Here is a 25,271-nt window from a genome sequence, read left to right as displayed (position 1 = left end):
AAGGAGAGGAGGTGGCAGGAGGCCTCCCTGCAAGCCGTGAAGGTGTCACAAGTTAGTACGCTGCACAGCCACGCACTCCCTGCTTGTCAGCGGTCACCAGGTTGACCCAATGGGCTGTGTAAGTAATGTACCTGCCCTGACTGTGCTTGGCAGACCAGGCATCCGTGGTCAGGTGGACCCTTGACCCAACGCTGTGTGCCAGAGATAACACCACTTGCCTCTCAACTTCACAGTACAGTTTGGGTATCGCCTTTTCAGAGAATTAATTGTGGCCTGGTATCTTCCACTGCGGTGTCCCAATGGCCACAAATTTATGGAAGGCCTTAGAGTCCACCAGCTGGCGAGCTAACAGTTCCGCCAAGCCAGCTGTCAGACGCCGGGCAAGGGGGTGACTGGCAGAAATTGGCTTCTTCCGCTCAAAGATTTCCTTCACGGACACCTGGCTGCTGTGGGCAGAGGAGCAGGAACCACTCAAGGGCAGAGGCGGAGTGAGGAGGGTGGCTGTGAAGATGGAAGGTAGAAAGTGGCTGAAGTTGGCGCACCTGAAGGAGGAAGAGGAGAAGGAGGGTGGCTTTGATTTTGTGTGTTGCTTTTGCTCAGGTGCTCTTCCCATTGCAGTTTGTGCCTTTTCTGCAGGTACCTTCGTAAAGGCCCTACGTAGGTGTTGGCCTTTCCACGGCTTAATTTTTGGAGGCAGAGAGAACAGATGGCATTGCTCTGATCTATGGACGACACACTAAAAAAATTCCAAACCGCGGAGCCCCCCTGGGGTGTTGGCACTATGGTGGCATCAGCAGCTGTCGTTGAAGGGCATGTTGGCTGGCGCCGGACACGGCCACCAGCTGTTTCTGATGACGAGCTCCCCCTTCCTTCTTTCAGCAACTTGTCTCCTCCTACTCCTCTCTGGCTCCCCGTCTGAACTGTCCCCTTGGTCATCTTGTCTCTTAGTATCCCACGTGGTATCCGTATCATTGTTATCATCATAATCATCCTGGTTAGCGAACCGGGTTCGCGAACTTCCGCGGAAGGTTCGGTTCGGTTCAATGGGGATGCGAACTTTGAAAAAAAAAAAAATTATGCTGGCCACAAAAGTGATGGAAAAGATGTTTCAAGGGGTCTAACACCTGGAGGGGGGCATGGCGGAGTGGGATACACGCCAAAAGTCCCCGGGAAAAATCTGGATTTGACGCAAAGCAGCGTTTTAAGGGCAGAAATCACATTGAATGCTAAATTACAGGCCTAAAGTGCTTTAAAGAGTAACTGTCAGGCTGCAAAAGCTAATTTAAACCTCTATTCTCCTGTGTTAAACAGTTTAGAAGGAAGCCAAAAAGGCAATACTGCAGTTAAAAATCTCTCTTACTTTAGATGTTTGCTGACAGCAAGGCTCCGTATTCCCAGGCTCCTAAGGAGGACGCAAGCCGAATAACAGATACTGCAAAGCATTCTGGGGCCCTCCCCTGGCTGCTAGTGAGGCTCAAGTTTCAACAGCATGTAACAGTCTAGCTCACAGCACTAATAAATCTCGGGCAGAGTACACTGCAGGAGTCCGCTATTGTTCCTAGCCACATGGCTAATTAAATTCACTGCACTGTAGTGTTATTCATTACCAGCGTTTGTGAGAGTGGAATCATCAGGAAGCAGGCAGGACATGACGACACATTTGGCTTCATAGGAGACAGACAAACATGGAACCTGCCATGAGCTGTCAGGAGCATCATTCTCTGCAAATACTATATAAAAATTATGTGAAGTACAAACATGGACAGTGAAATGCATATGTAATGTAAGTACAGCCAATCTTTAGCTACTGATATATGTGTTTATTTTCTCTGAGACCTTATACCTAACAGCTCCTCTTTAAAACATCTTGCATGTGTATACATCAATCAGGTACTGTAATTAAGGTACTGCTTCACACTGACACACCAAACTCACCGTGTAACGCACCGCAAACAGCTGTTTGTGTAGTGACGGCCGTGCTGGACTGGTGCGCACCATGGCAAGAGTGCAGGTTTTGGTGGCTGAACAGAACAGGTATACAGTGGCGGGTTCACTGAACAGGAATACAGTGGCGGGTTCACAGAACAGGTATACAGTGGCGGGTTCACTGAACAGAACAGGTATGCAGTGGCGGGTTCACTGAACAGAACAGGTATACAGTGGCAGGTTCACTGAACAGAACAGGTATGCAGTGGCAGGTTCACTGAACAGGTATACAGTGGCGGGTTCACTGAACAGAACAGGTATACAGTGGCGGGTTCACAGAACAGGTATGCAGTGGCAGGTTCACTGAACAGGAATACAGTGGCGGGTTCACTGAACAGAACAGGTATGCAGTGGCGGGTTCACAGAACAGTACAGGTATGCAGTGGCAGGTTCACTGAACAGGTATGCAGTGGCAGATTCACTGAACAGGTATGCAGTGGTGGGTTCACTGAACAGGTATACAGTGGCGGGTTCACTGAACAGAACAGGTACACAGTGGCGGGTTCACAGAACAGGTATGTAGTGGCAGGTTCACTGAACAGGAATACAGTGGCGGGTTCACTGAACAGAACAGGTATGCAGTGGCGGGTTCACAGAACAGTACAGGTATGCAGTGGCAGGTTCACTGAACAGGTATGCAGTGGCAGATTCACTGAACAGGTATGCAGTGGTGGGTTCACTGAACAGGTATGCAGTGGTGGGTTCACTGAACAAGTATGCAGTGGTGGGTTCACTGAACAGGTATGCAGTGGCGGGTTCACTGAACAGGTATGCAGTGGCGGGTTCACTGAACAACTATGCAGTGGTGGGTTCACTGAACAGGTATGCAGTGGTGGGTTCACAGAACAGGTATGCAGTGGCAGGTTCACTGAACAGGTATGCAGTGGTGGGTTCACTGAACAGGTATGCAGTGGTGGGTTCACTGAACAGGTATGCAGTGGTGGATTCACAGAACAGGTATGCAGTGGCAGGTCACTGAACATGTATGCAGTGGTGGGTTCACTGAACAGTTATGCAGTGGTGGGTTCACAGTACAGGTATGCAGTGGTGGGTTCACAGAACAGGTATGCAGTGGCAGGTTCACTGAACAGGTATGCAGTGGGCTCACTGAACAGAACAGGTATGGTGGGCTCACTGAACAGAACAGGTATGCAGCCAGGAAGGAACAAGCTAAGCCTAACTAATCTTTCCCTATGAGAGACAGTCTGCAGCAGCTCGCCCTACTCTCACTAATGCAGGCACACGAGTGAGCGTAATGGCCGCCGCTGCCTGCCTTTTATTAGGGGGGGAGTGGCTCCAGGGGCTAGTGTAGCCTAATTGGCTACACTGGGTCTGCTGACTGTGATGTAGAGGGTCAAAGTTGACCCTCATGGTGCATTATGGGGCGAACCGAACTTCCGCAAAACTTCGCCTGCGGGACGCGAACGCGAACCACTGAAGTAGTCAACCACGTCCAGACAATCTTGGGAGTTGATGTAACGTGCCTTCTTCTGAGCACTGTACTTTGGGCCAGGGCCACACGAAATCACATCAACGCGACCTCACACAGACCTGCCGGGTGGCCTTCCTCTGGGTCTGCCTCTACCTCTGCCTCTACCTGTTTTGTCCGTTTTGTCTATATCGGGGGAGATGAAGTGAAAGGTATGCACTGACTTGACTAATACAATGTGCAGTCACACAGGTGCTGTTAACAGGTATGCACAGAGTGGTATATCACACTGCGTGAGCTCAAGTAGGAGGGTGGTGCACAGTGAACAACAGGTAGGTATATGCAGTGATGGGTATTACAATGTGCACCTGTCACACACAGACAGGTACCGGACAGGCACAGTGACACTGCGTACACTCAGCTCACGTAGGTAGGTGGGTGCACTGTGAACAACAGGTAGGTAGGTATATGCAGTGATGGTTATTACAATGTGCACCTGTCACACACACAGGTAGTAGTCACTGAATGTGCTGGGCCTGGCAGTGGCATACACAGTAGGAATTACCAAGGCTGTCTATGCAACAAAGTGTCAGTGGGACACACACACACACACACACACACACACACACACACACACACACACACACACACAAAATAGATCACAAGAACAAGATTAGCTCTCAAAGGAGCTGTTGAGGGATGCTTTTTTAGCAATAAGAATCAGCAAGGAGCAAGCTAAGAAGCCTACAAGAGCCTAACTAATCTTTCCCTATGAGAGTCTGCAGCAGCTTTCCCTTCTCTAATTACTACAGGCACACAAGTGAGGTGCTGCCTGATATTTATAAGGGGGGGAGTGGCTCCAGGAGGGAGTGTAGCCTGATTGACTACAATGTGCCTGCTGACTGTGATGTAGAAGGTCAAAGTTGACCCTCATGACGCACTATGGGGGCAAATCGAAGTTCGCCGGGAACCGTTCGCCGGTGAACCGTTCGGGCCATCTCTAATGTACAGTTCCTAGCACACAAATAACTATGCTGTGTTCCCTTTTTTCTTTCTCTGTCTGAAAGAGTTAAGTATCAGGTATGTAAGTGGCTGACTCAGTCCTAACTTAGACAGGAAGTGACTACAGTGTGACCCTCACTGATAAGAAATTCCCCTTTTTTATCTTGTTCTTGCTCTCAGAAACCATTTTTTGCTAGGAAAGTGTTTTATAGTTGGAAATTCTTATCAGCGAGGGTCACACTTTTGTCACTTCCTCTCTGAGTCAGGACTGATGTCTATCTCATCAATCATGTCACATGATGTCACTTCGGGTATCCTTTAATCCAGGGGTGCCCACACTATTTCGGCTCGTGAGCTACTTTAAAATTTGCCGAGGCCAGGAGATCTACCAACGTTCCAAATGCTAAGTGCGCCCCCCCCGACGTAGGTTAGCCAGGTGTATGTGCCTGCAGCATAGGTTACGTGCCCTCAGTATAGGTTAGCCAGGTATATGGGCCCTCAGTATAGGTTAGCCAGGTATATGGGCCCTCAGTGTAGGTTAGCCAGTTATATGGGCCCTCAGTGTAGGTTAGCCAGGTATATGGGCCCTCAGTGTAGGTTAGCCAGGTATATGGGCCCCCAGTGTAGGTTAGCCAGGTATATGGGCCCCCAGTGTAGGTTAGCCAGGTATATGGGCCCCCAGTGTAGGTTAGCCAGGTATATGGGCCCCCAGTGTAGGTTAGCCAGGTATATGGACCCCCGGTGTAGGTTAGCCAGGTATATGGGCAATCAGTGTAGGTTAGCCAGGTATATGGGCCCTCAGTGTAGGTAAGCCAGGTATATGGGCCCTCAGTGTAGGTTAGCCAGGCATATGGGCTCTCAGTGTAGGTTAGCCAGGTATATGGGCCCTCAGTGTAGGTTAGCCAGGCATATGGGCCCTCAGTGTAGGTTAGCCAGGCATATGGGCCCCTAGTGTAGGTTAGCCAGGCATATGGGCCCCTAGTGTAGGTTAGCCAGGCATATGGGCCCCCAGTGTAGGTTAGCCAGGCATATGGGCCCCCAGTGTAGGTTAGCCAGGCATATGGGCCCTCAGTGTAGGCATATGGGCCCCCAGTGTAGGTTAGCCAGGCATATGGGCCCCCAGTGTAGGTTAGCCAGGCATATGGGCCCCCAGTGTAGGTTAGCCAGGCATATGAGCCCCCAGTGTAGGTTAGCCAGGCATATGGGCCCTTAGTGTAGGTTAGCCAGGCATATGGGCCCTCAGTGTAGGTTAGCCATGCATATGGGCCCCCAGTGTAGGTTAGCCAGGCATATGGGCCCCTAGTGTAGGTTAGCCAGGCATATGGGCCCTCAGTGTAGGTTAGCCTGGCATATGGGCCCCCAGTGTAGGTTAGCCAGGCATATGGGCCCCCAGTGTAGGTTAGCCAGGCATATGGGCCCCCAGTGTAGGTTAGCCAGGCATATGGGCCCCCAGTGTAGGTTAGCCAGGCATATGGGCCCCCAGTGTAGGTTAGCCAGGTATATGGGCCCCCAGTGTAGGTTAGCCTGGCATATGGGCCCCCAGTGTAGGTTAGCCTGGCATATGGGCCCCCAGTGTAGGTTAGCCATGTATAGGGGCCCCCAGTGTATCTTAGCCAGGTATAGGGGCCCCCAGTGTAGCTTAGCCAGGTATAGGGGCCCTCAGTGTAGCTTAGCCAGGTATATGTACCTGCAGCGTAGGTTAGCCAGGGTCCTCTGAACTCCTGGAACCTCCGGCAGGCAGGCCACTGGCCAATAAAAATGTCGAGGAGAAGACGGCAAGATGCTGCGAGGAGAAAGCCGGAAGGGAGGGAGGCGCAGCCACTACGTCATGGCTGGGGGCGGCGCCGGGCATGTTACAAGCACGCACGTTGCAGGCTGCCCGGCGCCGCCCCCAGCCATGACGTAGCGGCCGCGCCGCCTCTCTCCTCCCTCTCTGCTCGTCTTCTCCCCTGCATTCTTATTGGCCGGCAGCTAAACATGCTGCTGGCCGCAAAATTTAATGAGACGCGGCCAAGAGACCGCGATCTACCGAGAAGGCGGTCGCGATCTACCGGTAGATCGCGATCAACCTATTGGGCAGCCCTGCTTTAATCCATCTCAGGAATTCTGTTTTGCTTTATTTTCTATTTTTCTTTTTGTTAACGGTTGTTGTAAACTATTTTATTGGGCTGTAATAAATTATGTAAGATGCTTATAATAAATTATTTTCTGTGAAGTTTTACTATTAAATGTCTAAGTATTTTATAAATTTATTTTTCTCTGCAGAGATAGAACGTGTGGTTTTATGAATGCCAGTGATGGTGGCACATGGCCAATTTTCCGTTTGTGCAAATGCTACTGGAGCAAAGAGGTGAGATTTTTACATTGGAGCATGGCCAATTTGAGAGTGGCTAAATGCATCTAACAACCTTTTCTTACATGTTTGATCACTTGATCAAAAGCAAATGAGTGGAGGGAGCCAGTTATAGGTTCTCAGGTGGTTCTGGTGCTGCTGAACTGCATCATCCTGCTGTTCAGACTGTGAGGAGGCAGACATTGTCACAGACTAAACCTCTCAGAGAAGATTGAAGTCTATAACAATGACAGTTTAAAATGCAAGACATAGCTAGTGTCTGGGGTTCAGGCCAGCTTTTCTTTAAGGTTATTTATAGTACATCAGCTAATCAAGAAACCTATACACAGCCAACACAAACTCTGCAATTGAGTGTCTACACAGGCCTAAACTTTAATGGGTAATTAGGGTTAGGGTCCTTTTACACTTAATCAGTTGCTCTCAGTTAAAACGGGAAGAAAACTGATTTTCAAAGTAAGTTCCATGTTTTCCTATGGCACCTTTCACACTTAACGCGTTTTAAAAGAAATCTTCTTCCCAATGCACTGCTATCGAAAAAACGCGTACCAACGCGCACTAATGCGTACTAACGCATACTAACGCACACTAACGCATACCAACTGATTAAGTGTAAAAGGGCCCTTAGGCTACTTAGGCATCAGGAAGACGGATTATGTTATGGGGGAATTAGGATTAGCTGTCAGATATTGAACTGGTTGGGGTTAGGCAAAAAAAAGGGAGAAATTTTAAGGAAAACAGCTTTGCAGGACGTTAAACAAAATCATAACACACGCGCATGCACGCGCACACACACACAACATAACAGACAAACATAATATATTTTTCGATCAAGAAAAACTGGTGATTATCCCGTTTTTTTTCAATAAAAATCGCAATCAGGCATGTTGGAAAACTATTTATATATGCGATTTAATGGAATAGTCAAACAAAATTATGTAATCGAACAAAAATGAAAAAAATTGTACCATGTATGGGCACCATTAGTCACATGATTTCAGGCTTAGCGATGGGCAGACAGCTTGTTATGTAGGAATGGCTGACTTCCTGGTATCCTAAACCAGCTGAGGCATCCAAGTGACTCTGCAGGTTATGTGACTATCCAGAGGCAGTCTCAGCAAAAGGTTTACAGCTATATTCAGCAATATAAGATACATTATTTTTACTCTTTAACCACTTCAGCCCACAGGCCAGTTTACCCATTACCACCAAGAGCATATTTTTTCCTGTTAGCGCTCCTTCCATTCATTTGGTCATAACTTTATCCCTGCTTCTCAAACCTGAATAATCTATACCTTTTTTTTCACCACAAAATCAGCTTTTTGTGGAGATACTTGTTTTTAGTAATTACTTTATTTCCTATGCATTTTATAGGTAAAAACAAGATTTTTTTTTTAAAAATACACAATTTCTCCAATTCCATCCCATGTAGTTTTAAAATAAGCAATGCTACTATAGATAAAACCCACCCATTTTATGTGCTGAAATTTACCTTCTTTGCTGTAAATCATGGCTTTTATAATGGCTGCAATATGTGGCAAAGAAGTTACATTTCGGGCCCAGAGGTGTCCAATAGCGGCCGACCCCATGCACCCAAATTTCCCTTTCTGAGGCACCCAGAGGCTTCTGATTGATTTGTGAAGAGAGGGGGCTTGCGGAAAAGCAAATTGCACCTCTGGGCACCAATATTTTACAGTGTTCACACTAATCGAGCACCTCCGGGCACCAAAATGTACCTTCTTTGCCACATATCGTGGCTCTGCTACAAAGGTCAGGTTATGGTTTAGGGGGTAAATTAGGGTTAAGCACCACCTGTGGGGGTTAGGTTTAGGTGTCACAGTTTCTTTGAGGATCCCATGCTGTCACTTTTTAGAGGAGAGTCGGAGAGAAGAAAAACTTCCAATCGCCCACTTTGCATGCCTTTTTTTTCAAGATTGGTCACACCTATCTATGAAATTTAAGGTTTACCTTAACAATTTGGTGTGCCACATTATCAATATTGTGCAGTTACAAGCATTCAAATCAGCAAAATTGCAAGTGTACCTAAATTTTTGCACAGCCAATTTTTCACATGTAATTTTATTTCATAAAATTTAAAGACGTTCTTTAATGTTTTTTTTTTTTTTTTTAAGTTTCACTTACCTGGGGCTTCTACCAGCCCCCTGCAGATGTCCTGTCCCATGCCAGTCCTAAAAGATCCTCCGGTCCCTTACCGCGGCACACCATTTTTTCATCTCACGAGTCGAACGCCACTGCGCATGCTCAGCCGCGCTCGTCCTTGCTCCCGCTGACATTACCAGGAGCATCCTGCGAGAAAACTTTGTACTGCATCTGCGCACGATGCTTCCGGAGATGTAAGGAGGAGCGAGGATGTGCGCGGCCAAGGCCACGCAGGCGCAGTGGTGGTCGAATTGTAAGATCAAAAAGCGGTAAATGAACCACGACGGGGGACCAAAGGATTGTTTAGGACTGGCCTGGGGCAAGACATCGGCAGGGGGCTGGTAGAAGCCCCAGGTAAATATAACTTAAAAAAAAAACATTAAAAAACCTCTTTAATATTGCTTCACTAAACATCTTTGTTTAGAAAACACCACGGTTCACAGATGTTTCTAGGAAATAAAAGACTTTCCTTCTTTTATCTGTGTTCACAGTAGAGTAAATTATTATGCAGGCTTAGATGGGTTCCCAAACTTTTTTATATGACTGTATTTTATTTTAGTTTCCTCTCAGATCTGTTCAGGTGAAGCCTTGCCCCTAAAGAAATGATTGGCTGATAGATATGTCATGCCAGATATTGCAATGTATTTAAACCGAGTACTGTGGAGAATCTGTGTCAGTGTGTCACAGAGAGGCTTGAAAAAAATGGGTCATCTTTAAATATCACCAGGTGACATTGACATAGAGAGAAACCTTGAATTGTACTTGCATATATATATTCAATCAATATTTGGAATACCTTTGGAATGAATAATATTTGAGTAAAGAGCTATGACAGCTTAAGATGCTTGGCTGGTCCAGTTTTGTATTTATTTTCCTATTCAATTGTGAAAGTTTACAACCCTTATCTGGGTCAATTGAAACATAGAAAGTGTTGCTGAAAGGATTATAAAATAAACTATAAAATAAAAACGGTTTTCTTTTCCTAGTCTGTAAGTTGATTTATGTTTACAATTTTTTATTTTATGAATAAATATTGCATTCATCCATTCGTCTATACTTATATTTTGCATGTTTTTCATTTTTGTACCAGTATCAAAACATAACAACTCTCGATAATACTGATGAGTTGCTTTTTGGGATGGCTTCTCAGATTGCTGAACATGAGGACAATGTTGTTGTTGAGGATTTAAGAGGTATGGGACCTTCCTTTCTGCTCAATACTAGAACAGACACATAGATGTGATATGGTCATGGAGAATAATTGCTGGAACGCAGATATTACTATTGCATTGTTGATTGTTTAAGCTTATGGGTTCCTTAACCCCTTTAGTACCAGCGGTATCTGGTCCCTTGAGGACCAGAAACCTTTGGTACAAAAAAAGGCACATACCGACGAATCGCCACACTGTGTCGCCGCTACCGCTGTTCACACCCATCGCCCCAGCCAACCCGCTCTGCCATCTCTATCACAGCAGAGCTCTGTGACTTTGTCAGGAGCCAATTTCCTTGGCTCCTCACCCTGTGATTAATGTGAGCCAATGAGATTGACTCACACTGATGACAGGGTCAGAAGCCAATGAAATTGCCTCCCGCTCACGAAGCTCTGCTGTCATACCAACAGCAGGACGAGTGGGCTGCGGAGGGGAGACAGCAACGAGATCTACAAGAGTGACGAGAGTGGCGAGAGGGCGCGCCGGCTTTGAGTGAAATCTACGCCCTGGCAGGAATAACAGCTCCCAAACAGGGCAATCACTGCTGTCTGAAATCAGTTAAAATCTTTTTAATGTGGTTTGGTCCTGTTCCATTTTTTTAGATCTTGAAAATAAATAGTTAACTAAACTTAACATTTCTCGTATCTACTGGGTGGAACTTTTTGCCAGTCCTGCAGTTTTGACCTTGTGGGAACTTAAAAATAAATAAATAAACAAATAAACTTTTTTAAGTTAGGACCAATTTTGAATAAATTATGGTAACTGATTTCTAGCTTTGCAAGTGCAAACAGAGCACGTTTTGGGGTTAATTCTGCTGGTAATATGATAATAATCATAACTGTCAGTATAAGATGTTTTCACAAATTTATTTGGTTCTTTTTTTTTTTTTTTTTGCTATTCTACCAACTATTTGCTCACAGCATTAGGCTATTATGAACTGGTTGTCTGTGCTGCAGCAGGAGTGTATGTTAGGTGAATGTAGGAGTGGAACAGGATCCTGCCCTTTTTTACAGTGTCTCAAATTTGTTTTATTGTATATTTATAGTTTTATTGCATACCATTGAATTAAAATCTTAAATCAGGAACTGACATTGTTTTTTCAGTTTATGAGCGAGCGCACCTCAGATTTATTGCTTTTTAGGCAGTTTCTTCCTTTGTTGTGAGGGATCGCCAAACTGAGGTTGCAGCCTAAAAATAACTTAACAATTGAATTAGAAGTCTTGGCACAACACTTTACCCATAAAGCTATGATGAATTGAAAGTAGATTCGTTTACCATGTGAAGAATAGGTCAGGTGAATTTTGAAGTATTTTTCTTCTATGTCCTCTGTACTCCTAGTTTTGGCAGAAGGACATAGGTATATGTACACAGCACTTAATGAGAACAGCATGTGTGCTAGTATGTGCCCATGCTCATTAGCTCCCAGGATATTAACTACACTACCCAGGGAAACGCTCCCTGAAGAAATACACTTTATGAGCAAAGGACACATACTAGCATGCACCTGTGCCCATTACCTCCAAGGAAATCTGTGAGGAAGTGGGGGCACTAAACCACCAGGAAAAGGTATAAAAGGGGAGGGAAGATTACTGAGGTGGGAGGTGAGGGGCACTAGATAACCAGGTAAAGCTAAATCTACAAAAAAAGAAGGGGAGAACCACCAGGGAAAAAATGTAGTGTGGCACGAATAGACTACTTTTGTGTTTCAATCATTTTTATTAAAATTGAGAATGACAAAACATACATTAACTATTTGACATTCCTGGACGTGAAACTCACGTCCAGGAAGCCATGTGCGCTCCTGCGCGTTCCCGCGGCAGATCGCGCGCGTGCTCCCGGCCCGCGGTTTGTTAGCCAACGAATCAGTGAATCGGGCAACGGTGCCCGATCACTGATTCCTCTCCCCCGCAGAAAAAGCGACAGCTTCTCTCGGAAGCTATGGTTTTCTCCTTCTTACGTTCCCCTACGTCGCATACGTGTTACGCTTAGAGTGACGTCACTGTATACAAACTCATGGCTAAAAGTAAACTACATCTAAATGTTAAAGAAAAATACACATATTTCCGAAAAAAAAATACAATTTCAATCCCACCCTCCCAAAAATACCCACATAAAATTTTTAATTAAAAAAAACAACAAAAAAACATTACAATTAAAAAAAAACCCACAAATATTTACCTAAGGGTCTAAACTTTTTAAATATCTATGTAAAGATGAAATATTTCTATTTTTTTTTTATTATAAGCTTGTAAATAGTGATGAATGCAAAACGGAAAAAATGCACTTTTATTTTCAAATAAAATATTGTCGCCATACATTGTGATAAGGACATAATTTAAACGGTGTAATAACCGGGACAAATGGGCATATACAATACGTGGGTTTTAATTATGGAGGCATCTATTATTTTAAAACTATAATTGCCGAAAAGTGAGAAATAATGATTTTTTTCTGTTTTTTTCTTCCTTTTAAAATGCATTTACAGTAAAGTGGCTCTTAGTAAAATGGACCCCACTCCCCCCAAAGAAAGCCTAATTGGTGGCGGAAAAAACAAGATATAGATCAGTTCATTGTGATAAGTAGTAATAAAGTTATAGGCTAATGAATGGGAAGTGAACATAGCTCGGATGCATAAAGTGAAAAACGACTGAATGCGAACTGGTTAACAAAACGTTTTGTAAGAAATAGTTTACAAACATTTAAGTCGGCATTCGTATAAGAAGAAACTGGTAACATAAACTCAAAGTACAAACTACAAGGTATAGTCACAATTCAAACCGATACAACCAAGAAACGTATAAATATTATATGCAGGGAAGACAGAGGTTGCATGAATTAAAACCTCTAAAACTATAGACTACTTTAATTTTAAAATCAGATATCACCACCACATACAGTATTGTGGTAGCAACATAATTAAAGTTTTGTGATGAATGGGAAAAATAGCCAAATAAAAATGTTGTTTTTTTTTATAGTATGTCATAGGATAATAAATAGGGATGGTTAATGGAATGTAAATAATTTTGAGTTCTTGCAGGATGATGTTAATTTTGTATGCAAATTTCTGCAGCTTATAAAATGGACCAATCAAATTTTAAATCAAGAGGCTTTGATTGGTTCATTCTCAAACGCCATAAATTTGCCTACAAAATTTGCATAATGCTGAATCAACTCAAAATGATTTGCATCTCATTGACCATCGTAATTAACAAATCACCCTGTACAGATATAGAAAAAAAAAACCTGGGACCTGAATATCTGCTTTTAGGTTTACAGTCTGCACCCATGATACTGTGATAATGCCTATGATTACGCACTGATTCATTTGGGAGGGGCAGGAATACAACTTCAATTTTAAACTAAACAGATCTTGTAGTGACACTTTTTATAGAGCAGTAACTCAATACTTAAGCTCTTTTGTCATCCCTTCATACTAATTGCTCTGCGGTCTCATACTGCTTGTTTAGCACAAAGCATTGCACATGCTTACTATTTACACAAGTATAATCCAAATGTGCTGGAAATTCTTAAAATCCATCCTCAATATAATTATTATTGTATTCATTGTTTAATTACATCCAAAGTAACCAGACTTCAACTTAAGAGTCATGTGACCACACCATCTGGGTGTGCAGCCCTGGTTCCAAAGCCACTCCAAGGTGCATGGATGTCTTTGGCACTGTTCTGATCCTCCTTCACCACAGTCTTCAACAAACTGCCTGAAGGACCTCCAGATCATCTCACCTATCTAACTGTGGAAACCATGCTCTGACCACTAATCAGTTTACTGGAGGGAAGTTGATCATTGTAATGTTCCCTACTGCAATTAACAGTGAAGTGAGGGAAGAGAGGCACAAGCACCTGAACCACCCACCAGGTTTTACAATGGAAGGCCAGATACTGAAATTATGTTGCCCCCCACCACCAGAAACTAAAAGGGACCTGGGCAGATTTTCAGAATAAAAGTTACACAGAAACTTTTAGGGGTCCCAGTATGATAGGTTTTGCTCCGAGAGGGGTTAGTTAGAAGTTTTTTTTTTTAAACTATTACTAATTCTACCAAATTGTGTTTGTTTTTACTCCATGAGCTTTTATGGCATACATCTTGAATTACTATTATTACCAAAACCCTGGTGGTGACTGTGGAACCAGTGCTAATCTCAACTAACCACCAGCGTGCCTCCTCCTGTGTCTGGCATCTTTTCTACTTTGCCAGCAGAGGTGTCTGTGACACAGTGGCATGTGCATGACCTCAAACACATGGGTAATGAAGAGAAGACGCGGGACACTGAAAGAGGTGCACTGGCAGATACGTGAGCTTAGCGCCGCTTCCACTTTCACCATAGGCTCGAAAGGTATACATTATACATGGGACAAAGCAGGCCTGGGGTCCGTCAGTCTTCAGGAAACTGAATGTCGCTGCCACTGCACACCTGACCAAGGCCTTTTTAGAGAGATATTTCCAGCATGCTTGATCAATTTTGGACAGAAATCTATAAAAATTCCGATCGAGTGGGCGTGCCTGATATCGATACCGCAAATCAAGTATTGTTAGGGCACCTTAATGATTGCCATGAAACCTGAAAATAATAATTTACTGTATGAATGTAGTACCGTTCTATTGTTGCTGTAACATCAAAAAGCTACAGCATTGTCTGCAGAGATGAGATGAGTCACTACTCATAATTAAATTATTATCCAAAGAGTTTATCCTTGAAGAAGCCAGCCATAAATGTGGCATGGGATGATCAGATGATGTAGCACAGCTTCTTAAAGCGGAATATAACCCTGCATTTCAACTTTGCTCTAAAATATTATTTACAGCATATTATATGCAAAAAGCATTTTTTTTTACTAGACCAGCATTGGAAGGGTTAAACACAGAGGTTTAAAGTCCCGTGGAGAGATATGCAGAAGTTCAGATCGTTACATTCTATTTAGTTAGATGTATCTATTGATAAATGTTACACACTCTTTGGCTGTCCTCCAAGCTCCTTCTCAGTCAGAGAGATGAGTCATATTCAACACTTAGATACATTTATGTAAACAAAATGTATCTATGTCAGCTTCGGATGCGTCTGCAGAAATCTCCAGGAACTTTAAAGTCCTGTGTAACCCTTCCAATGCTGGTCTAATAAAAAAAAATGCTGGTTGCATATAATATACTGTAAATAATGTTTTAGAGCAAAGTTGAAATGCAGTGTTATATTCCGCTTTAATGCTCATAAAAAACACAGAAGTTGATTTAATTATCCTTGAGGAGTTTAACGTAAGGAGTATAATCTAAGAACAGATGGTCATACAAGTCCAGATGACTGCTGATAAATCCAGTTTCTTGATGCCAGAAAGAAACTTGTAACTCCAACTCATTCATATCATCCCTCAAAGAAAACTAAGTGACCTCTCAAACATAAAACATACAGTACTCACATGCATGTGCTGCATTTACATACACACTCAATATGCATGCACATACAACCCTTATCATATTGCATAGAATATATATGGTTCGGGAATCTGTAATGAACATTTTTTTTCCAAATGTGCATTTTTTAATCGCCATGCTGAATATATATATCCTGGCCTCATCATCAAAGGTAAAATGAGAGTTTGAGTAGCAAAAACTCTGAAGGCCTGGTTCAGAATAATTCTCTGTGTGAACTTACTGTCCATACAGTTCTATGGACCTGTTCACATATCTGCATTTTACTGGATCTTGTTATTCTAAAAGTGGCCACTAACAGTCCCATTTCTAGCCAAAAATCGTTTAAGCGATCAAAACTTCTGATCAAATTGGTTGTAAATAATCTCTGTTGATGGGCACAATCGATTATAATTGATTATAAAAATAGTCGTCCGATTGGATTTTCGTCAAACCAAAATTTGGATTTTCTTGTTGGTTGTGATAGATTGGAAGCAAAGGTTGGTTCTTTGATGGTGTAGTAAACGATGTTTTCTTCCAATTAGAATTATCTGATCGCTTGAACAATTTTTTGCTAGAAATTGAATTGTTAGTGGCCATCTTTACTCTCTGCATGCAGTCAGACTTTGAAATAAGGTCTATGTCCAGTCTCTATTCCAGTTCACAATGCGTGCATTATGCAATGCACCACTTAGAATTCAGCCTAAACGTAAGGTATCATTATAAAGGGAATGTGCAATATTTGGTTCATTGTAGGAAGCTGCAGTCCCATGGACATTGCTGCAATTAACTGCTGGGCATGAGCTTAATCGTTTCCTAGCTGTTGAGTATGAATGCCAGAAGAGGTGAAGTTACAGGGCTCAGGTAATCAATTTCTGCATATTTCACTCCCCCTTAAGATGATACTGTAATAGAGCAGTCCCTGGTATCCGGCACCAGCAGGGATTGCCTAATTGCTGGATATCATTGCCAGTTGCTTTAGCAACCAGCTGAAAAAGCACAATCCTCCCCCCCCCCCCCCACAAAATACTTACCAAGCCTCCAGCGACATCTTGCAGCCTTCCTGCAGCACCTAGCAGGCTCCTAGCAGCTTTGGGGCTTCACGTAAGCCAGCAAGTCATCTGACCTGCATCGGGTCATGTGACACACCGACTTGCATGCATGGCTAGGAGGCCATTAAGAGCAAGAGGAAGATTGCAAGACGTCGTTTGAGGCTTAGTAAGTACTTCAAAGGCTTCAAGGCTGGGACTAGACACCTCAAAAAAGAAAGTCCTGTTATCCAGGCATGGTTAGTTGGGACGTCTGGTTGCCTGCATTTCGGATAACAGGAACCTTGCTGTAGTTTCTCCTAGTATATACCCATAAGGAACTCATAAGGATATCAAACAATGTGTGCATGCTGGAAAGATCTCTCTCAAATTGCACTTCTGTTTGGAGTATGGTAGCCCCGACACTGCCCAAAATCTCCTTGTCAAAAAAAAAGTACACAGGGCAGCGGTTTATTTGTTTTTACTTATTTTCAACATCTGTATTGCTATTGACTGTCAGCAAAAACTGACACTCCTATGAGACAGTTTCCATTAGAAACCCTGTGGATTATCTTTGGTTTATATGTACTGTAGATAAAAGTAAATTAATCAAGCTGAAAAAAATGTCAATAGTCTTTGTGATATAAAGAGCCAAACTGAAAGCACTTTTTCTTTAAAATGAATGGGAACCGCATTTAAAAAAAATGAAGCAAATACTTACCTAAGGAGAGGGAAGGCTCTGGGCCGTATAGAGCCTTCCGTCTCCTCTCTCAGTGCTCTCTATCCCGTGCTGGCTCCCCCCCGTTTCAATCCCCTGCCGAAAGGGTATTTGGAAGTCTTCGGGAGCCGTGTCCTCCCGAAGATGTGCGGCTCCATACTGCACACACGTGAGCGTGCAAGAGAGCGTGCTTGTGAAGGCGCAGTACAGGACCGCCCTTCTTCAGGAGCACTCAAGCTCCCTGAAGACTTCTGAAGCCTCCTACGGCCGGGTAAAGCAGTATTTGACTAATTTAGTCAAATACTGCTACCGGGCGAGCCAGCACTGAAACGAGGGGATCAGGAGAGGAGCGGGAAGGCTCTATAGGACCCAGAGCCTTACCTCTCCTTGGGTAAGTATCTGTCTCATTTTTTAAATGCGGTTCCCATTCACTTTAACAAAGGACACCTGAAGTGAGGGGAATATGGAGGCTGACATATGTATTTAATTTAAACAATACCAGTTACCTTGTAGTCCTGCTGATCCTTTTTCCCTAATACTTTTAGCCATAGACCATGTACAAGCATGCAAATCTGGTGTTTCTGACACAAATCTGACAGGCTATATGCTTGCTTCAGGTGAGTGATTCAGGCACTTCTGATGCCAGAATGGTCAGCAACTGGTATTGTTTAAAAGGAGATAAATATGGCAGGCCCTGTATACCTCTCACTTCAGTTTCCCTTTAAGTGTCATCATGTCAATGAAATGGAGTGAGTGCAGTGTTAGTTTATTCACGTAGTCAAGAAATATAATTGCCAAAATGTGCATTATATATATATATATATATATATATATATATATATATATATATATATATATAGTGGCTTGCAAAAGTATTCAGCCCCCTTGAAGGTTTCCACATTTTGTCATATTACTGCCACAAACATGAATCAATTTTATTGGAATTCCACATGAAAGACCAATACAAAGTGGTGTACACGTGAGAAGTGGAACGAACATCATACATGATTCCAAACATTTTTTACAAATCAATAACTGCAAAATGGGGTGTGCATAATTATCCAGCCCCCCTGAGTCAATACTTTGTAGAAACACATTTTGTTGCAATTACAGCTGCCAGTCTTTTAGGGTATGTCACTACCAGCTTTGCACATCTAGAGACTAAAATCCTTGCCCATGCTTCTTTGCAAAACAGCTCCAGCTCAGTCAGATTAGATGGACAGCGATTGTAAACAGCAGTTTTCAAATCTTGCCACAGATTTTCAGTTGGATTTAGATCTGGACTTTGACGGGGGCTGAATAATTATGCACACCTTACTTTGCAGTTATTGATTTGTAAAAAATGTTTGGAATCATGTATGATTTTCGTTCCACTTCTCACATGTACACCACTTTGTATTGGTCTTTTATGTGGAATTCCAATAAAATTGATTCATGTTTGTGGCAGTATTATGACAAAATGTGGAAAACTTCAAGGGGACCGAATACTTTTGCAAGCCACTGTATATATATATATATATATATATATACAATGTTATTTCTCCAAACAGATTACTGGTATGGATCTCTGAAGTATTCCCGGGCAGACTACATATCTAATAGCATTCAGCGAGGCCGCGACTTTGGACTTTGTTGTTACAACCACGCAAGAGAGTACTTTGGACTTAAAACTATTACTAGCTGGCAGGATATTAACCCAAAGCTATACCAAGAAAATAGAAAGGTTAGTAGTTGTTGAGCTTTGAAAAAAAATATTGTATAATCATATTTTTACAAGTGTTATTAACAGTATGATGGAACATTCCCTCCTTGATTCTACATATAAAAATATTTTTTCTACCTACAAAAGCAAATGTACATTTATCTTTTATAGCCAGTAGCCAGTCACTGGAATTCACTAATTCAGATGAAGAACAGGGCAGTGTTCATCAACTTAAATATTTTGTAGACTTATTTTTTTGTCAATGCTTATTTTTTCAAATTTTGAAACTTAAAAAAACTAAGACAGCACTTTTTGCTAGTGACTGATTTTTTTTTTAAATAAATGTAGGCACGGTTCACAGTGGGGTTTTTACAGGGAGCCCACTGTGATCCTAGTCTTACAAAAGCCTATAGATCAGGGGTCCCCAAACGTTTTGGGTTGAGGGCCGGGTCAACATACTTCAGACCGCTGGTGGGCCGGAGTAAACATAAAATGATGTAGAAGTCGTTGCGGACCAGACAGTGAAGCATACCCAGGTGACAATCTGCAAGCCAATTGGACAGCAGTGTCACCTGATGTGGAATTTGATTGGAAACCAGCAAAATTTCTGCATTCTGGCTTCCATGTGGATGGGGGGTGCTGCACTGCTATTCCATATGTGGACCACCAATATTTAAAGATGTAGCTGACTGCATTTATAAGCAATACATTTTCTGTGTGGGGGGCCGGTAAGAAAGCCTTAGGGGGCCATATTCGGCCCGCGGGCCTTAGTTTGAGGACCACTGCTATAGATAGATAAAACTGTCCAAGACACCAACCATAGCAGATGATGACAGCTCTGCTCCCTCTGTTCTCCCTGGGGATGATCATCATCTTCCATAAAGAATTATATCCATTGCTCCACTGGCGCATGTCTAGTTAAGACATCAATTCATTTTCATGCTTATGTCCTGAAAAGTTTACCTGGGTTGTGCGGTCCTACAAACAAAACTCTTTTTTAGGTTTACTTCTATATTTCAAGGTTTACTGACTAGCCACTTCCCAAATGGGCACTAATCTTTTGTACGGACATTAGATAATTATTATTATTTTATTATTGTGCATTTTGTTTGTCCTCTACAGTGCTTTACAGAGTCCATACTCATGTAACAAATTGTCCCTCAAAGAGCTCACAATTTAATCCCTACATTGCTTATCATGTATAATTAAATTTAAAAGCTTAGCTATTCCAAGCTGATTGTAACAGACTTGGTAAAGACTGGGACAGAGTACAGATTTTAGATTATTATTATTATTATTACTATTATTATTATTATTATTATTATTATTATTAGTTTTTATAACACCGGCATCTTTTGCAGTCATGTCAGACCAGAAAAGTTGGGCTACAGGCAACTTTGTAAATTCATGATTTGTTTAATGTACCTTGTGCAGCACTGCAGAAAATATCAGCACTATATACTGTAAATAAATAAATAAATGAATATAATAATAATAATAATAATAATAATACTTGCCTGAGTCCTAGTACTTACTGTAAATAGGTTACAGGCACAGAAAAATTAAATCATTTGTTATAATGAAAAAATTGAATGAATAATATTGATCAAAGCCTCAACACAGGCAATACGTTTTCCAATTCAGTAAAACATTGCTAAGCCTGTGGTTAAGTGGTTGAGCCTGAATCCACTTTCACTTTAGTTGCATAGGCATTTAAGGTGGAGAGCATTGTTCTCTTAGGTAAAGCCATGCCCCCTTATTGACGTTTAGCCTATCCCGTTAGTCAGTCTCTGGTGTCAGACTGGCAGGGAGGAGGGAAATGGTAGTGAGAAGCCATCTGTAAAGGCTGATACACACGGGGCATCGTTGTTGCTGTTGCTAGCACACAGGAGACATGTGCGCAACAGCTCGGCGACAGCTCCGCCTGAGCAACAGCTGTCTACACGTAGCAGAGACGCGGCGGAACTGTCGCCGAATGTTTCGTCCCCCCCGCCGGAAGCTCCCTTCTGGCTGTGGGTAGCTGTCGCTAGTCCGCACATACACACGCAGTACGCGTGGTGGACTAACGATGGTTGCTGCGACAGCTGTTGCCAGCGATTGGCCAAGCAAATCAGCGACAGCTCTGAGTAGCGACAGTTCGTGGCGCGCGCCTTATACACAAGGAGGACCTGTCGCCGCAACATGCGCGTGCCACGTGTTTATGGCGACAGTTGTGCCCTGTGTGTATGGGCCTTAAGTCTCTGAGCTGTTTGTGCAAAGGGTATTTTAACTTTTTATTTTTAAAAACTACAACGTTATGTACTAAAAGTAATTCTTTATAATGCACTTTTAAATGCATGAAAGAAAACAGCCTGAGTGTATTAACAAAACATCTTGTGATATGAATCTTAGAATCCACTGAGTAATGTTTGAATCTCATCTTTTCCTCCCGCTGCAGTTGTTTGATGACTTGGCTGCACTATATGATAATGACATTAATAAACTGGAGCTTCTTCCTGGGGCTATGCTGGAAAGTTCTGGGGACCCTGGGGAGCTTCTTACTGCTATTGCTTTGGATCAGTTTCAGCGCTTACGGGATGGAGATCGATTCTGGTTTGAAAATTCAAGAAATGGGTAGGTGAATACTAATCAGTTAAAGGTTTCCCTAATCACAAAATTCTAATGATGGTTATGAAAAAAGCGGAGTATATTGTTATACTTTACAGTTTTCATGAATAATGTAATGCTGAGAGAATACAGAGAAAAACATTGGCGTATTACCTAGCACCTGGAATAATATATTGTAAGGTGCATCTAAAGGCTAATATGAACTGTTTTGTAATACAAGTTTACGTTTTATGCAGAGATGGATTAAGATGTAATGGGGCCCTAGGCAAGGTAGATCTGAGGCCCTCGTGTGGTCCTTTTGGTAAGATGAAGTGTAGAGAGGGCAAAGAAGGTGGCAGATGGGCTCCTTGACACGCACTAGGCCCCAGGAACCTGCCTAGGTTGCCTGACGAATTATCCTGCTCTGGTTTTATGTCACTGTCCTGTTTACTATTTTGTGAAATAAATTTGCAGATCAGATCAATGATTTCAAGCATGAAAGTGTGAATTCTAAAGCAACATGCTATCATCCTAGCTTACGTGCATATTTGATTGCATTTCAAGCATATGGATTAGGTGCTAACATAGCCTTTTCTATTCATTTATGTGCTGAAGAAGGATAGCACAACAGTGAGTGTAGTTACATTCCTGGAGCCCTAATGTAAACCAAAAATGGGCCTAGCCTTTTCATATCTGCTGCTTAGCAAGAACATTCCAATGGTGGTTCGACTCTCATGAGGCCAGGCAAAGAAACGTGCTGGGCCCTCCCTTTGTAATAACAGGGTTCAAATGCAAAAAGTCTCTGACCTGCCCAGTTTAAAAATAAAATACTGAATTTATTGAAAAAAGTTAAAACATGCCAACAGCATCCATGTTTTAACTTTTTTCAATAAATTCAGTATTTTATTTTGAAACTGTGCGGTTATAAAGAACATGTAGCATTGACCAAACTGTTTCACACAATAATACCATTCTGTAAGTAGAAAGTCCCATGTGACTGTTGGACACACGTGGTTCTCTGTCTGCCATTCCTGCGATTGTTGTTTTTGTAAGCTAAAAGAAAAAAAAAGACCAGCTTTCTTGAACTCCAATGTGGATCTGAGCCAGTAGCATTTACTATTCATGCAAAGAACATCAAATCGCTGGAAATAAGTGCAAGTAAAAAAAAGGTAACCTACACATCTGTTTAGTTTTTATCACCTTCCTAATTTACAGTCTAAAATAATAAAAGAATAAAGTTTCTTATGCCGAAAAGCATCCCGGGACTTAACATAAAAGCAGGTCATTTTGTAAAGAAAAATGCAGTTTTTAACCACTTGCCGACCGCGCACTCATAACGCGCGTCGGCAAAGTGGCAGCTGCAGGACCAGCGACGCAGTTCTGCGTCGTCGGCTGCAGGCTAATTAATCAGGAAGCAGCCGCTCGCGCGAGCGGCTGCTTCCTGTCAATTCACGGCGGGGGGCTCCGTGAATGGCCTGCGGGCCACCGATCGTGGCTCGCAAGCTAAATGTAAACACAAGCGGAAATAATCCGCTTTGTTTACATTTGTACAACAGCAGCGTTGTACCAGATCAGCGATCCCCGGCCAATCAGCGGCCGGCGATCGCTGTCACATGACAGGCAGGAGCCTGTTAGAGGCTGCACAGGACAGATCCGTTCCTGTGCAGCCTCGGATCTCCGGGGAAGGGAGGGAGGAGAGGGAGGGGGGGAATTTCGCCGTGGAGGGGGGCTTTGAGTTTTCCACCCCCCCTCCGCAACACCCAGGCAGGCAGGAGCGATCAGACCCCCCCAGCACATCATCCCCCTAGTGGGGAAAAAAGGGGGCGATCTGGTCGCTCTGCCTGGTGTTTGATCTGTGCTGGGGGCTGCACAGCCCACCCAGCACAGATCAGCTAAAACAGCGCTAGTCCTTAAGGGGGGGTAAAGGCTGGGTCATCAAGTGGTTAAAAGTAAAACAAAGCTTGCCCTTCAATTTCTTTCTGAGTAGCAGGTTGCCAAGCCCATGCAGAAGGAATCTAAAAGCACAATCCTGAATGAATACGCACCCTTGAATGGTAAAACCAGCCAGCAAGGATATGCGCTCCCACATGTAGAACATTTATATGAATATTCATCCCTTTCTGTAGATTCACAGCATGCTCAGAAATTGGTTCATGAATAAACCTGAATAAGTAATTGATTGCATTCAAAAACAGTATTATTTTATAATATTCTCTCCTCCCAGGTTATTTACTGCTGATGAAATCGCCAGGATCAAAAATATTTCATTTCATGATGTTATCTTAGCAGTTACCTCTGCAGAGGTAGGAGATATTCAGCGGGACCTGTTCACCTGGAGAGATGGTGAGTCTATATATAAAGCTAAAATCATTTTTTTATTGGATCATTAAGAACACATGTTAGAAATAGATAAAGAAAACTCAAATACTTAGCGTGATTAGCACATCTTACTATTACAAAGTAACTGCAGGAACTGTCAGGGGAAAAGCCCCTTCTACACTTCATATGTCGTTGTGGTGCAGTTCTTCTGCAACCGCACTGCAATGGTCCTGAAAGGCCACACCGCAGGTTACCAGTGTGGTGTGACAATACAGTGAGACATACTTTTTAATTAAAGTATTCCTAACTTCCGGGTGAAGGTGATGCACAGTTACTCATGTGTTGCCACGACAGGACCTGCATGCGCCCGCTTGTTGTTTCTGTATTTTGCATTGAGGGCGACACCGGTGCCTTATATGTATCGAGCACCATGGCTGCCCAAATTTCCCCTCATTGCCAGTATTTCAATAGTATCACCTCAAAATTAGCATTTCTCCAGCAGATTGGCAGCAGAGGTGGCTAAGAATAGGCATTGGGGGATTAAGGTTAAATAATGGCGCAGGTTATTTAAAACGCTATTTATCGTTATAATCAAAGTGTGCTGCAGCTTACCCATCCTGCTTGTAGTTAAGCCCCGCCATAGAGCCCGCAGACTTTGCAGGATGATCGGTGCAGCAAGTGCCTGCAGCCACGATGATTGCAGAGGCAGGACTGTGCGCTGATAGCCACATAGTTCCAGTGCTGTTACCGCTCCTCTGCCTGACCAGCTTGCACTGTGCGCCATGATTTTTGGTCAGGCAGAGGAGCGGTAACAGCACTGGAACTATGGGGCTATCAGCGCACAGTCCTGCCTCTGCAATCATCGCGGCTGCAGGCACTTGCTGAGTAGTGTTGTCCGGATCATGAACGATTCGGATCTTTGATCCGAATCTTTTTTGTGAGTCGAATCATCCGAATCATCAACATGAGTGATTCGGATCGCAAAAGGGGCGGTGCCAGGAGCAACACGCCCCCTCTCAGCGGGCAGCGGGGTCCTGGAAGCAGAGCAGAGATGGATCGCTCTGTTGGAGGGGACTCAGGGGAGCCAGCCTTGCAGGGACAGGTAGAGAGGACATGGATGCCACTGCCAGATATGTGTAGAGCACACATACTGGCTGCAAAGTGCTGCTCATTACAGGCTGTCTGTTCCGTAGTTGTGCACAGTGAACACATTGGAAACTTTTGGCTCAGCTCAGCACAGCTCTTTGCAGGCACTGTGATTGCAGCGCAATATGATCCTCCTGCACTCGGCACTAAACAACTGCGCTTATCTTTGGGGAATGCTTTCTTTCACTGTGCGACGTTTCCATTCAAGGTAT

General features: G+C 43.3%; 1 protein-coding gene across 2 annotated transcripts in view; it reads left to right on the top strand.

Moving 5' to 3' along the window:
* The window catches only part of LOC137563307 (dual oxidase 1-like), a 162,654-nt gene that overhangs the window by 77,865 nt on the left and 59,518 nt on the right, over positions 1–25,271 (top strand). For both annotated transcript variants that reach the window (XM_068275599.1, XM_068275598.1), the window contains 5 exons: positions 6,683–6,767; positions 10,018–10,120; positions 18,857–19,029; positions 21,446–21,621; positions 23,819–23,937. In XM_068275599.1, coding sequence (XP_068131700.1) covers positions 6,683–6,767; positions 10,018–10,120; positions 18,857–19,029; positions 21,446–21,621; positions 23,819–23,937 — 656 coding nt within the window. The remainder of the gene's footprint in view (positions 1–6,682; positions 6,768–10,017; positions 10,121–18,856; positions 19,030–21,445; positions 21,622–23,818; positions 23,938–25,271) is intronic.

This window comes from Hyperolius riggenbachi, chromosome 3 (genome assembly GCF_040937935.1).
Source record: "Hyperolius riggenbachi isolate aHypRig1 chromosome 3, aHypRig1.pri, whole genome shotgun sequence".
NCBI classification, from domain to species: Eukaryota; Metazoa; Chordata; class Amphibia; order Anura; family Hyperoliidae; genus Hyperolius; species Hyperolius riggenbachi.
This window is presented reverse-complemented; position numbering and strand designations above follow the sequence as displayed.